Source organism: Vanellus vanellus (genome assembly GCF_965231255.1).
Source record: "Vanellus vanellus genome assembly, chromosome: 2".
In the NCBI taxonomy this organism is placed as follows: Eukaryota; Metazoa; Chordata; class Aves; order Charadriiformes; family Charadriidae; genus Vanellus; species Vanellus vanellus.
In genome coordinates, this window is record NC_138906.1 from 120,180,246 (window position 1) to 120,192,402 (window position 12,157).

Below are 12,157 nucleotides of genomic sequence, written 5' to 3' on the forward strand. Positions count from 1 at the left end.
CAAACACTCTCTAGTTCGAGAAGCAGAACATTTGTAATATATTCATGATAACATGGCAAAACATCCTGAGCAGTAAACAACATTCCATTCTTCAGAGATGAAAGGAGGTCTTTGAAACTGAAAGCAAGTACAATATGGCCTTAGGCTGATACACATTTGGGCATCTTTAAAATGATCTTTTTGGGCAACCTGTCTGAGAATAATTTAAACAGGCAGGATGTACTTTCTCATTTCAAATTGCAAATACAGACAGCTTTACTCTCAAGTAATCTTAAATGTCAGATCTTCCTGACTATGCAATGGCAAGGAGTAAATCTGTGCATAATACTCCTGTGGCCATTTTTGTTTTTTTAAAGCCTAATATCTTGGAAGACAGGTATGATGGAAGATGTTATCCCTGAGTATGAATGATCGTTTGACAGTATTGAATGAAATCACTGATGCTAACTGCATTTGGTTTTTCAACTGAGACTTCAGCTTTCCTTGGATAATGTTCTTTGTACAGTGTTTGTATCTATTATTTCCATGTTAGAGCAAAGTTGGCTCAGTTCAGCTTCTTTTTATTGTTGCCTACTGTAATAATTAAAGGAAACGAATTGTTTCAAGCCATTATTGATGTGAACTGAAGCCCTAAGGTATTTGGGGAGACAGGGAAGAAATAATCAGTTACAGTATGTATTTAAGAAGTGAAACTCTGTAAGCAAATTTGTTACGTATTTCCCTTTCTTTATTCAGTACCAAAGTATAATGGGTACTGGAAAAGTGCAGCTCAGCAGACTGGGTCGGTATGTATCTGTTACCTTCTGTTGCAATAACATTAAGCATTAAGGGCTAAGAACAGCATTTTCTTAGCATACCATGTTTCCTTTCTTCACAAATGAGTATCTGTGTTTAATTGGGGTGGTGCCTCAGCCCTAGGTATCTGCTTCCTTTATACTCTGCTGCTTGGTTTTGCAACTCTTCTGGAAAGTCTTTTTCCTGGGATAGTTGGATGCCTGATTCCTGCACATTCATCCTATCTTGTTCTCTGAAATTCTGCTGTCTTTACTTGGTCTTTTATGAATTATTTTAATCTGGGAACTAGAACATAGTGACATTAGCATGTGCTTTACAGCTAGAAGCCTGCTTACCAGCAGCCACATCACTTTATAGTGTGGCAGGTAGCAAATAAAGAAAGAGGTTCTTGACCAGAGGAGTGTCTGTTAACTAATTTGGACCTAAAAGCAATATAAAAAGGGTAAACTATATCTTGCCATGATTACCGCTTACGTATCACTAAACTTGAAATAGCAATAGGTGCAAATCCATGAAGATCGTGGAAAGAAAAAATAAGACTAATGCTCTAGGCTAATTTAAAAGAAAAAAGTCATCAGTATAATGGGAATTCTTTCCCCGTTCTGGTTAGAAACACTCTTTTGGATAGTTTTGCATGTTCTCTTCACTACATTTTAACATTTGAATGGTATTGTTCAGAAAGAGTAATTTGAGAAAGCCCTGGTAAGAAAATCCCTCTATTGTGAAAATGTGTTAATTGGTGCTACTTGTTATCCAGAGGTGGTAATATCTTCATCTCTCTCATTCTGGTCCCTCTGGACACTTTTGGATACAATGAGGGGGAGAGGCCTTTGGATTTCATTCATATGTGTTTTTGGGTTTGTGTATTTGTTACCCACCTCTTTTCCTTTTTTGGGGGCATGTGGTGAACAGTAATGAATTAAAGGGTGGGAAGAATTGAAAAATAACTCATCTTGGGAAGGGAGAACACTTCTAAAACAAATCAGAAAAAAACAAACTTGAAGCCACAGACAGAGTTTCCCGATTCTGTGTTCTGTTTCATCGTTTTTATTGGTTGGTAACATGCCCCTTAATGTTTTCAATGCTGAGAAATAGTCAAGGATTATTTTGGATTAAGTTTTACTGCTTTTCTGATGACAAAGCTATTTTGGAAACAGCTTTGTTTCATTCTCACTGCAACTGGAGTCTTAGAAGTTTGAAAACTGTTGCAGATATTTAAAGCTTTTTCTCTGTGAGGAAACAGGCTGCAGTTCTGAGTCCCTAAACTTACTTTCCTTCTATCCAGAGGTGTCCCGGATCCCAGCTCATCTTTGGCCTTGAAGTGAGAGCAGTATATTTGTGTGGTATCACACAGAAGGGATAGATAGGTTTTTGGAAGTAGAGCTAGGAGCCTGGCTGTTACTCTTATGGTCAGCTTCTGAAGACTATGGTCGGACCACTTTTCTGCTTTATACAGGAAAACTTACTTGGATGCTTGCCCTTCTGTGTAATTTTTTGGGGAGACTGCTTGTTTCTCGTCCATTTTCTGGCTCAATGATAACACGTTAACTATTTGGAATTGATGCAGTCTGTCTTGCCCGAAAGTGCTGTTGGTGGTGTATCTTTCACTTGCCTTCTTCCAGGTTGGTCACATTGACTGACTCAGGAATAAATCTTGTGTCTTTTCTTTTCTTTCTTTTTGCCTGAGCCAATGGCAAAGGAAATTTCTTCCTTCCAGACACTGTTTGTGGCTGTTCTGTCCCCCACCAAGACTGGCTGCTGTGTTAGTACGTGTAAGTCTCTCTTGCCTTGCCACCTAGGACTAGGTGGTGTCTAGCTCTGCTGTGGAAATGGAGGCTACTGCAAGTAGCTGCTACAGAAGTAAATGATGCAGCTGATATCTTGGGGTCAGTGCAGAGCCATTCAAGTACTTTCTTTCTGTCAAACTCCTAGCTTTGGCTAATGTGCATGAAATAATGTGATACTTCCAGAGCGATGCACATCTTCTGATATACAGCAGTCCACAAATAAGCTTGTATTCTCCTTTTGGGAAGAACTTTGGCAAGAAGAAATGGGAGAAATGTCTTGTTTACCACACTGGTCATTGTTCCATTTTTAGTATTGATTGTGGGTGGAGAAAACAAGCGTGTTGTCTTCTCTTTTAGGGCAAGGTCTCTGCCACATCTGTGATCATTGTTAGCAGAACTTAAACTTATTCTTCTTGCTTTACAGCTTAGCATGCCGGTATGCATGTTGATCAAACATACTCTGTATGTGGTGCATGTTTAAACTTCGGAAATGCTCTTTAGGCTGACCTGGGAAGAACTAAGCTTTTAACCAACAAGTCATTTTCTGCAGAATGAAAGAGAACCCCAACTGTTCCAAATGTTTGGGGAAGATAGATGTTTTGGTTTTTACACTGTGTGGCAATCAAATAACTTATTTTTTTTGGCATTTGCAGGAGGGATGTGTGGTAGTTAAGGGGTATCTGGCTTTATGCTCTTATAAGTGGTAGCTGTAGAAGTTACTGCCACATTTCTGGCCAAAAGCTCTTCTGATGAGAGTACATGCTAGCATAATTCATCAACTTCAGTATTGGTATTAAGGATGTGACTGTGTCTAAATGTGAATTAAATGTAGAAGTTGGCTCTGTAGCGAATGGATGACAGGTTTGCTGCTCCCTGTATATCCATGGGGCACAGAGAGGCTGCTGGCTGGTGCCTGGCATTGGTACATGATAGTCTGCTAAAGTATTTTCTTAAAAGCTGCAGAAAATGAATTTAAAAGCAATCACTTTTAAATTGAACCTATACTACTTGCATGTAAGTAGGTGTTCAGAGTCAGGCTACAAAATCTATTTCTACACTTGAGGGTTTTCCCTCTCTTTGTCTGTCTCTGTCTCTACCACCCCTTCTTCCAGCCCATTTTGAGATTTAGGTCTGAAGTGATTTTCTTTTTTGTACTTTGCACATGCATAACATATGCAGACTTTTGATTTCAGTTTCTGGTTCTTACTCAGGCTGTCGTGAGAATCGACAAGTCTACAGCGTGGTCATACCTTTGGGGAAGAGGGGAGCTAAAAGTGTTACTGCAATTATAAAATATGGCTTCAGCATCTTACTTATCTGCTGTATGACCTAAGCACAGCCCTGTCAGCTAGAGAGTTTCAATTTCAGCGCTAAATTTCCTGGCTGCTGTCAGTCTAGGCCATACACTTGATGTGAATTTTTTCCCATGTAAATAGGCAAAAATATTCTTGACTGCCACTCACACACTTCAGAAATACAGTTCATTGGCCCATATCGTGCCTTCACTGTGCTAGAGATGAACTTCATTCTTCTTATGTGTGAAAGATATCTGCAATTTAAATGACTAATTGCATTGTAGCTTTAGGCTGAACATATTGGTAATGCGCAAATGTTGATGACATGTGAAGGGTCAAGAGATTTATAATTTAGTTGACAATACATTGCTTAAAATGATGTGGCAAAGAGCCAGAAAATTTCAGCTTAATAATTGTCTATTAACTAACATGACATATTTGTATAGTATTCATTACCTCCAGGTACAGATTAAGCATCTGATGTAGCCATACGAAGTGACATGCGTACATGAATCTTGGGCATAATAGTGAATAAACTGACATTACATTTGCAGTAATTTGTTTCAATATGTAAAACGTGTTGTTGCCTACATTTGAAAGGACTTGTAGGAATGTTGCAATGAAATCTGAGGAAAAATGCGCAGTTAAATAGCGTTCTCTATTACATAGATCTAAAAGCTTTGTGAGGACTCTTTTGTAGATTACAGCAGATAACATCATAAATATACGTTTGTTTTCAGCTGCACAAGAAGCAGCCTGGAAATAGAGATCTAAGCCTTTCGGGCAATGGCTTGATCTAGTCTAACGGTCTATATGTTTAAAAAAAAAAAAACACACCAAAAACAAAACAAAAAAAAACACCACCGAACGCCACCGACTTTATTTTTTAAAAATACCATATTTATATAAATATTGGGTAATGTAGTATTTTAGTACTGTGCATGTGGGAGTACTTGTAGCTGACTGAGGCTTGTTAGAATAGGCAGCAATGACAAGTAATATCAACTTTTTTCACTTTGTTTTCTCTGGCCTAAATTGTGCATTTACTTGTACAAGCAAAACTTCCACAACTCTGACAGGGTCTCTTCCTTCCTCCTCCCTGCTGGGGGAGACCCATGAAAGTGTTTGAGCATTGCACGGTCCATTAATGGCTTTTTAACCCTTTTTTTTTTGCTCCTGTGAGACAGGAACATGTTCTGTGTTTTGCAGCTGGGAAACTAATGTACTAGATATCACAGACCATCAGTGTGACCACAGGTGACAGAGCTGGGGGTTGAACCTGGATGCTTTTGCTCTGATTCGCTAGATGCTTTTACCACCTTCCAACAATATCTCTGCTGCACGCAGCTGTAATTACTCGGTGTTTGGAGATATCATTGAAAACTGTCTCATGCCTTTGCTTCCTTCTGCTGGTGGTATTTTTATAATGCGCAGAAGAATTGCCATGACAGTTTTCTCTCTTGGGATCTTGGCTCTGAGACTGGGGTGTGTTTATGCCACACCAAAAATTAAAATGAGAACTCTTGGCTTGAGTTTTTAACTTGACTGAATGCTTTGCTCCCTTAAAGTGCCCCCCTCTTACAGGTTTAAAATTTTGAATGCGATTCGTCTGAAGCCTTTGAATTTGAGAAGGGAGAGTGTACTCTGCCAGGAACAGCTCACTGAGCCTGACCTGGACTTGGTGGAAAGGAAGGTGACTGCTGACCCCTCTTGAGCTTTGTATTAGGGCTTGTAGACTAGCTCTAGCAACTTTGATATCCTTGTCAGTACCTGTAGATCCAGACTTGTAGATCACATGCTCCAGATACCTTGGAGACTAGGAATAAGGTGATGATGGTAGCTTCAGTAAAGGAAGAGCTTGTTGTGAGCTGTGGCTCTATATCAATTTGATTGTCGCCTTTTCAGAGAGCTGGTGTTTAATTCTCGGTCCAGCCACTGGAGAGAGCTCTAGAGATCTCAAAACAGGTTTCAGGAGCAACCTGTCGACAAAACTAGCTGCATGACAGGCGTGGGACTACAGCAGGAGGTCCACAGTGTGTTCTGCTGCCAAGATCAGTGAGAGTAACTGGTCTCTGTCAGGTGTGTATAAAAGGCTCTGAGGATCAAGAAAGGGTAACAGCATGTTGCTTTGGCAAAGTTGCAGATTTGACTTTATTCTGAGGATAGGCCAGGAGCAGGACTGCGGCTGTTGTGGCCTCCTGCAGCTGGTTTTAAGCCAGCTGCTGGTCTTGGTACTATGAAGGGTGGTGGTGGTTTCCAGTGGCGCAGAGCCACATTGCTGCAGTACCTTACCTGGCTTACGAACAGGGACTGTCAGCTGTTGATACCCAGGCTGACTGGTAGTATTCCTGTTGGTAGTTACCCCTCCCGGGCTGCATGTCACCGCATTGTTTCTCTTTCGGAAGGAAAGTGGGGTGCTGGGGGTTCAGTGAATGCAGGATCTTCAGGATATGGCTGATGTCTTCCAACCTTCTCTGTGGAGAAGAGGAGCGTTCCCAATTTAAAATAAAAATTAAAAAAAAAAAAAGGAGAGAGGAAATAAAAAAAAAAGTTGCTTGTTAGGGCACTAATATATGATGCTGCAGAAAGGGGGTGCAGGCTGGTTGCAGTACCCTTTGCTAGAATTAGTTCTACAAGGATGCATTTTATATTCACTTGTCTTCGTACTTGTCTGTGGCCTGGTTGAAAAGCAGCATTTTTCCTTTCCCCTCAGAAAAGGCTCACAAAGCTGTCTTAGGGTAGGCTAAAGATTTTTGCAGTGAAGAATCCCCCAAAATAGCAAGACACAAGCGGTTGATGCCCAACTAGGAGGAATATAGTAGAGATGTCTGAGGGCAAGGAGTAGGCTGGTGTTGTTCTAACCAGGGTATTAAGGTCTCAGAAGCAGCGTGGGGTAGTTTCTGTGCAGGAAGGGGTATGTGAGCTGTAAAGGACGGGACTGCTGACTGTAACCTAGGACCAGACAAGATCAACCTGCTGTCCAAGAGGAAGTTGCTTGAGAGGAGGCTCTGAGAACTAAGCAGCAGAGGAACCTCCCCTAAAGTGTCCATTGTGTCGGCTGGAGAGCACAAGAGTTGGGGCACTTGTTAAATAATGGTTCGTTTTGATGTGCAGATGGCATCTTAACTTCAAGCTTTCTCACTTTTGGTTCTCTGAATGTTTTATTACAAAAAGATAGGCAGTACATCACCCTCCACTGCTTGGTCCAAAGTCCAAAACAAACCCATGAAAGACCAGGGGATAGTAGCTAAAAGGAATTAGTGTTCATCCCTGTATAAACTTAATTCAGAGTGAGTTCTCCAGCGCAGTCCAAGTCTGGACTGGAATGACCAAGGCTGACTGTTGGCTTCTTTAATTTTAAACCATCATGCACTTTGAGAGAAGGACCTTTTCTTTTAACTTGGATGTGGTAGCATCTGTTGGTTTAGATATGTTCAGTAACTAGTGAAAGGGTCCCTGGCCCCTGAAATGCTGTACTCAGTAGCTCTGATAAGCCAGTGTGGTGCTGTATGAAATTTAGAAGTATGAACCAGCTGTTTTAGCAAACAGGAGTCCAGGATAAGCTTTGGCTTTGGATGTGATATTCGAGTTTAACATCACTTTACGTCTCTGCACTGGGCATGATGGGTAAGAATTTAAGAATAAACAAATCCATAACTCAAGCACAGGCAGCTTGGTGCTTCTGCCCTATTGTAGCATCTTGCAGCTCCAACAGCTTCCAAAACAGGCTCGGCGGTTTGTGCTGCCTGCCTCCTTTTTGTAAAGGAGTGAACAGGATCGAGGTGGCTTTGTTTGGTGCCTTTTTGAAGGTAAGACTTCTAGTCTAATGACTATTTAGAGAGAAAATACTTTCACCTCCATAAAGTTCTTTGAATTATAAAGGACATTGCTGCTGGGTTACTGAAAACCCTTGGGGTTTGTTTCATTTATAACATTGCCTCGGGCCTTCTGCTGCATCCTGTTGGATTGACCTCCTTTTCAACCCATGCTGGCAGCTGCATTGCAGCGCTATCTTTTCCCTGGATCCTTCAGGGTTGTCATATGACAAACTTGAACTGTGACCCTTTTGTGTCTTACCAGGACAGCAGTGCCCTCTCTGTGTGATGTGGCCAGCAGTCTTCCCCACGCACGCATTTGTTCCAAGCCATTTAACAAACTGAAAATTTCAAGTGATGGCATTTCATAGTGTTTAATAGTATCGACTGTAAAGCAAATGAAATGGTGCTGAATACCCTGCATGCTGCTAGTAAGAAATACAGCTTCCATTTCTGCAATATGCCCTGGGTTTTCTGTGGTTAGTGCATGCTCTCTGGTGAATCTCTCTATTTTTTTGATACATTTCAATGCTTTCCCCTTAACAACAGTAGCATTCACTGCTATAGATAGTCCAGCACTGGTATTTGTTTCTAATATATGGGGGTTTTAACCAGATTTCTCTAAGCAAACTGGGCAAAGTCATTTTGCTGAAGTCTTGCAGAGAGTGTTAGGGTAAGAATTGATATAGTTAACACGGCATCCAAGCAACACCGTCTCCAAGTGGTGTTGATGCTGGCAGGCATTGCCTTGCTGAAGTTACAGAGACTGAGCACTCGTATTTGTACAAATTGCATTCATTACCGAGAACCCTCCAGTAGTGATAAGAGACTGGCTGTGTAGCATAGATTGGCTCCAAGATAAGTAGCCAGTCTATTGTGCAGCTCATGGTAATCTTCCTCCTCCCCACCCCTAATAATAAATCTTGGGGCATTTTGGAATGCGTGGGGGTTGCTCATTCCAGTAGCCTGAATGTATAACTACTAAACATCATCATCTCCTACCAATTGTGCTTTCATAACCAAGTGAGGCAGCCGGCTGAGACAAATAGGCTCGATAGTGTTATGAACACGTGGATGCTTCAACTCTGTGTGTTTGCTGTTCCCTTAAAGGACAATTCACAGGTGAGGGCCAGGGTAAGAGTTTCTCCTGGCTGTGTTTCACGGCTAGAGCCCACTCACAGTGATGGTTTTCCTCCAGAAGAGATGTGAACATCTGGAGCTTGGGTGTTAGCAAGTGGGAGTAGGAGCCTTGCAGCACCTGGGGCTCTGCATAGGAACCATCGTAGTACCATTTTTGTAGTAAGCTTGTCCTTTCTCAGTGCAAGTGTCTGTGCAGTACGACTTCAGTGAAACAGCAGTTATTTTTCTTACCATAATAATATAGTTTTAAAGAAAGGTAGAATTTTCTGGTTGCTTTGAGTGGAATAAAGCATCAACTGGCAAGTGCTCGCTTTGTCTTTTAAAGTATGCAAGGACTTCTGGATTGCTGGTTTTCAACATGTAAAGCTGAACATCAGCAAGCTAGTTTTATGCAAGTAGGCAGTATAATCCAACCAGTGTGGTTAAAAACTTGTATTTACATGGAATTCTAATGTTTTTTTCTCTCTCCCTCCCCCATTTAGGGTTTGAACGGCAATGGAATTGCTCCTGGATCATCAGGTTTTAGACTTACGAAACCGCTGCTCTGTCCAAGAATAACCCGTGTCTGTCTCAGGGACTTGATATTCTGCATGGAACAAGAGAGGGAGATGAAGCATTCTCTAACCTTGTACCGTGCTCTTCTGAAGTGATTTGAATTTTACATTTCACCTTGCTGTCTACTGCCAAAGAAAACACTGAAGCATTGTTGCACTGTCTTGAAATTCCAATTTCTGGAAAACGATCCGTTGTAAGGACAACTTTTGTTTACAGATAAACATTTTTATTAGATACCTAACTTAGCACCTGTAGAGTTTTTAATAATATTTGGCTTAAACCAGTCTGTAAACCAGTGAAAACACTGAGCTGCACACGCAAGCACCTCTGACTACCTGCCTGCATTTAACTGACTTGCAGGCTCTGAGGGCTGGATACGTGTACCTAGTTTATGTATGTCACTTGCTTCAGTACTCCAGAGTCTGCAACATCTGTTCTACATGTAGTGCCTTCTTCTAATCCAACCTTATTTAGGGAAACAAATAACACTTTACAGGCACTGCATAGCATGGCAACTGTATTTAATCATGAACCAGCAGTCAGTCAACATGCTAATGTATTGCCTATCTCACTCAGCATCTCCTTAAATTTTCTTGGTTTAGAATTACTACTGAATGCTCATTTGTGGAGAGCAAAGTAGCAAGCAAAAGTAACGAGGGGTGCTTTCTCACCCCTACCTTGCCTCAACTGCCCTCCCCTTTTCCTCTGAGAAAGAGACTGAGGGAAAGTGACCAAATTGGTCGTTCTTGTGATTGAGGTACATCAGACAGTGTAGTTAGGGCATACTTTGATGTTCAGCAAAAATTTTGAGTTACTAAACTTGAATACAAGAAGTGAAAGAGCCTAAAAAGGAAGGGTAAACAGAAGAAACAGTTTATCTTTCTGTAGATATAAAAAATAGCATTGAACCTGAGCGTAGATGTAGAAGGAAACGAACAAAAGCAACCTGTGCTGACTGCAAAAAAAGGGAAAACTTGAGATGCATTGAAACTTTGCAGCTGGGGACCCTCTTAAGGAGAAAAGCAGTGTTTGCAAAGCACAGGATTCACTGCTTTGTTTGGAATACTGATTTAATACATTTAAGTGGTATAACAGGGAAACTTCCCAAATAGAAAGTATTTAGACAGTTGCCTGGTTTCTGTTCAGTGAGGAGGGGGACTCCCAATTATTGTTAAGATTGTTAGAATAGATTCAAAGATTTTTCTACTTGCTAGTGAAACTGCTTTGTGGTGGAAGGAGAATACATCTGGGTCACCCTTCTCCCCAGCCTCCAAACGTTTTGCCTCCCGTGACAGAGCTGTCTAGAATAGCATGGCATGGCTGTTTCCTAGGACCGGTGAGAAAGGCACTGACTCTATTGAATGGCTTCCTGCTGAAACTTTTTTTCTTTTAAGGCACAAGCTTCCTATGGTTATTTGGCATGCTACTTCAAAACGTGAAGCGATGATTCAAATGCCCTCCACCGTCAGAACCACTGCAGATAGTTACCAAATTCAATAAGTTGTGAATTGGTTATGTTGGTTTTTTTTTTTTTTTTGTTGGAACAGTAGTAAACAAATCTAGTAAATGAATGCTGTAAATTATTTATATATGTATATATGGCATATATATATATAAAAGAAAAGCAGTACTTTGACTAAGCTATAGTTTGCAAGATATTGATGGCATCAGGCAAAATTGTTTTGTATAATTAAATGCTTAGCTTTACTTTTTATGTAAAGTGCAGCATTTTCCATATTTGTGTACTGTATCTTATTGATCAGATGTTTAAAATTATTTTAAATACTGCATTAAAGCAATTATTTTATTAAAAATAATAAATTGGTAACTGTTTCCTAACGCGAGAGATTCAGCGTCTGAAGCTGTCATCCCCGTGACTAATGGTGTGGCTCTGAGAGGGAGCCCCGGCTATCTGCCCATCATGGTAATTGGCACGGTTGCCCCGTGTGGTGTATTAACGATAAACATCTATATTTTAAGGTTTTTAAACACAGCTAGGTGACAGAGAAAAGAATTACTTGAAGGGGGATTGGGCAGGGAGGAAAAGCAACCTCTCCTTTACCTGATTTCCCCCAGTCAGTCAGTGCAGAGGCTGGGGTTTTTGGTTTTTTTAACAGCTGGGCAGAGGTGAGCACTTTGCATGTGTTCTGGGAAGTAAAAACACAGAAACAGTCTCAGACTTCAGCAATGTGCAGTGAAAGCGTTGTCCTAAATTATTTTTAAAGTAACACAATTAATTAAATGCAGGTTGGAGAACAAAGATGAGCATCTGCATATTAGCCTGCCTCTTTGCCTTCTTTAAACTAGTGTGATACTTAAAATGAAAGATGTTGAAGAAAATAACTTAATTGATAAATTGATATGTATAAAATACGACAGATGATTCAAGTGTTTTTATGGCCTGCCTGCAATGCAGATTGCATGCTTTCATTGCTGCCATAGCAAGTTGTCTCTTTCACCAGTAGTTCCTCCCTGTGTGCCACCACTTCCCCATCCCCCAAACACACCCCAAACCCCAAAATTTTATCCTGTAAAGAGTAGCAGACATTTTCAGAAAGGTTTTTCAGCAGGTCTTTAGGCCTAATTTCAAAAAAGGGACAGGCAAGCCCTTGCTGTGAAGACTAAAAATACTTGTCTCCCTCCCAAGGGTTCAGCCTGCCTCTCATTTGAGCTCAGCTTGGTTTCTGAGAAGAACAAGTGTCCTCTAAAGCAGCATTTAGTTAACAGTTGGGCTTTGGTCAGCCACACCAGCAGTTAAAGGAGAGACGAC

General features: G+C 40.9%; 1 protein-coding gene across 1 annotated transcript in view; it reads left to right on the plus strand.

Annotated features, from left to right (window-relative positions):
* TAF4B (TATA-box binding protein associated factor 4b) overlaps positions 1–9,482 on the plus strand; it is a gene marked incomplete at both ends in the record, with an annotated part of 73,316 nt that extends 63,834 nt beyond the window's left edge. The window contains one exon of the mRNA XM_082480067.1: positions 9,315–9,482. Coding sequence (XP_082336193.1) covers positions 9,315–9,482 — 168 coding nt within the window. The remainder of the gene's footprint in view (positions 1–9,314) is intronic.
* Between the last annotated feature and the right edge of the window lie 2,675 nt (positions 9,483–12,157).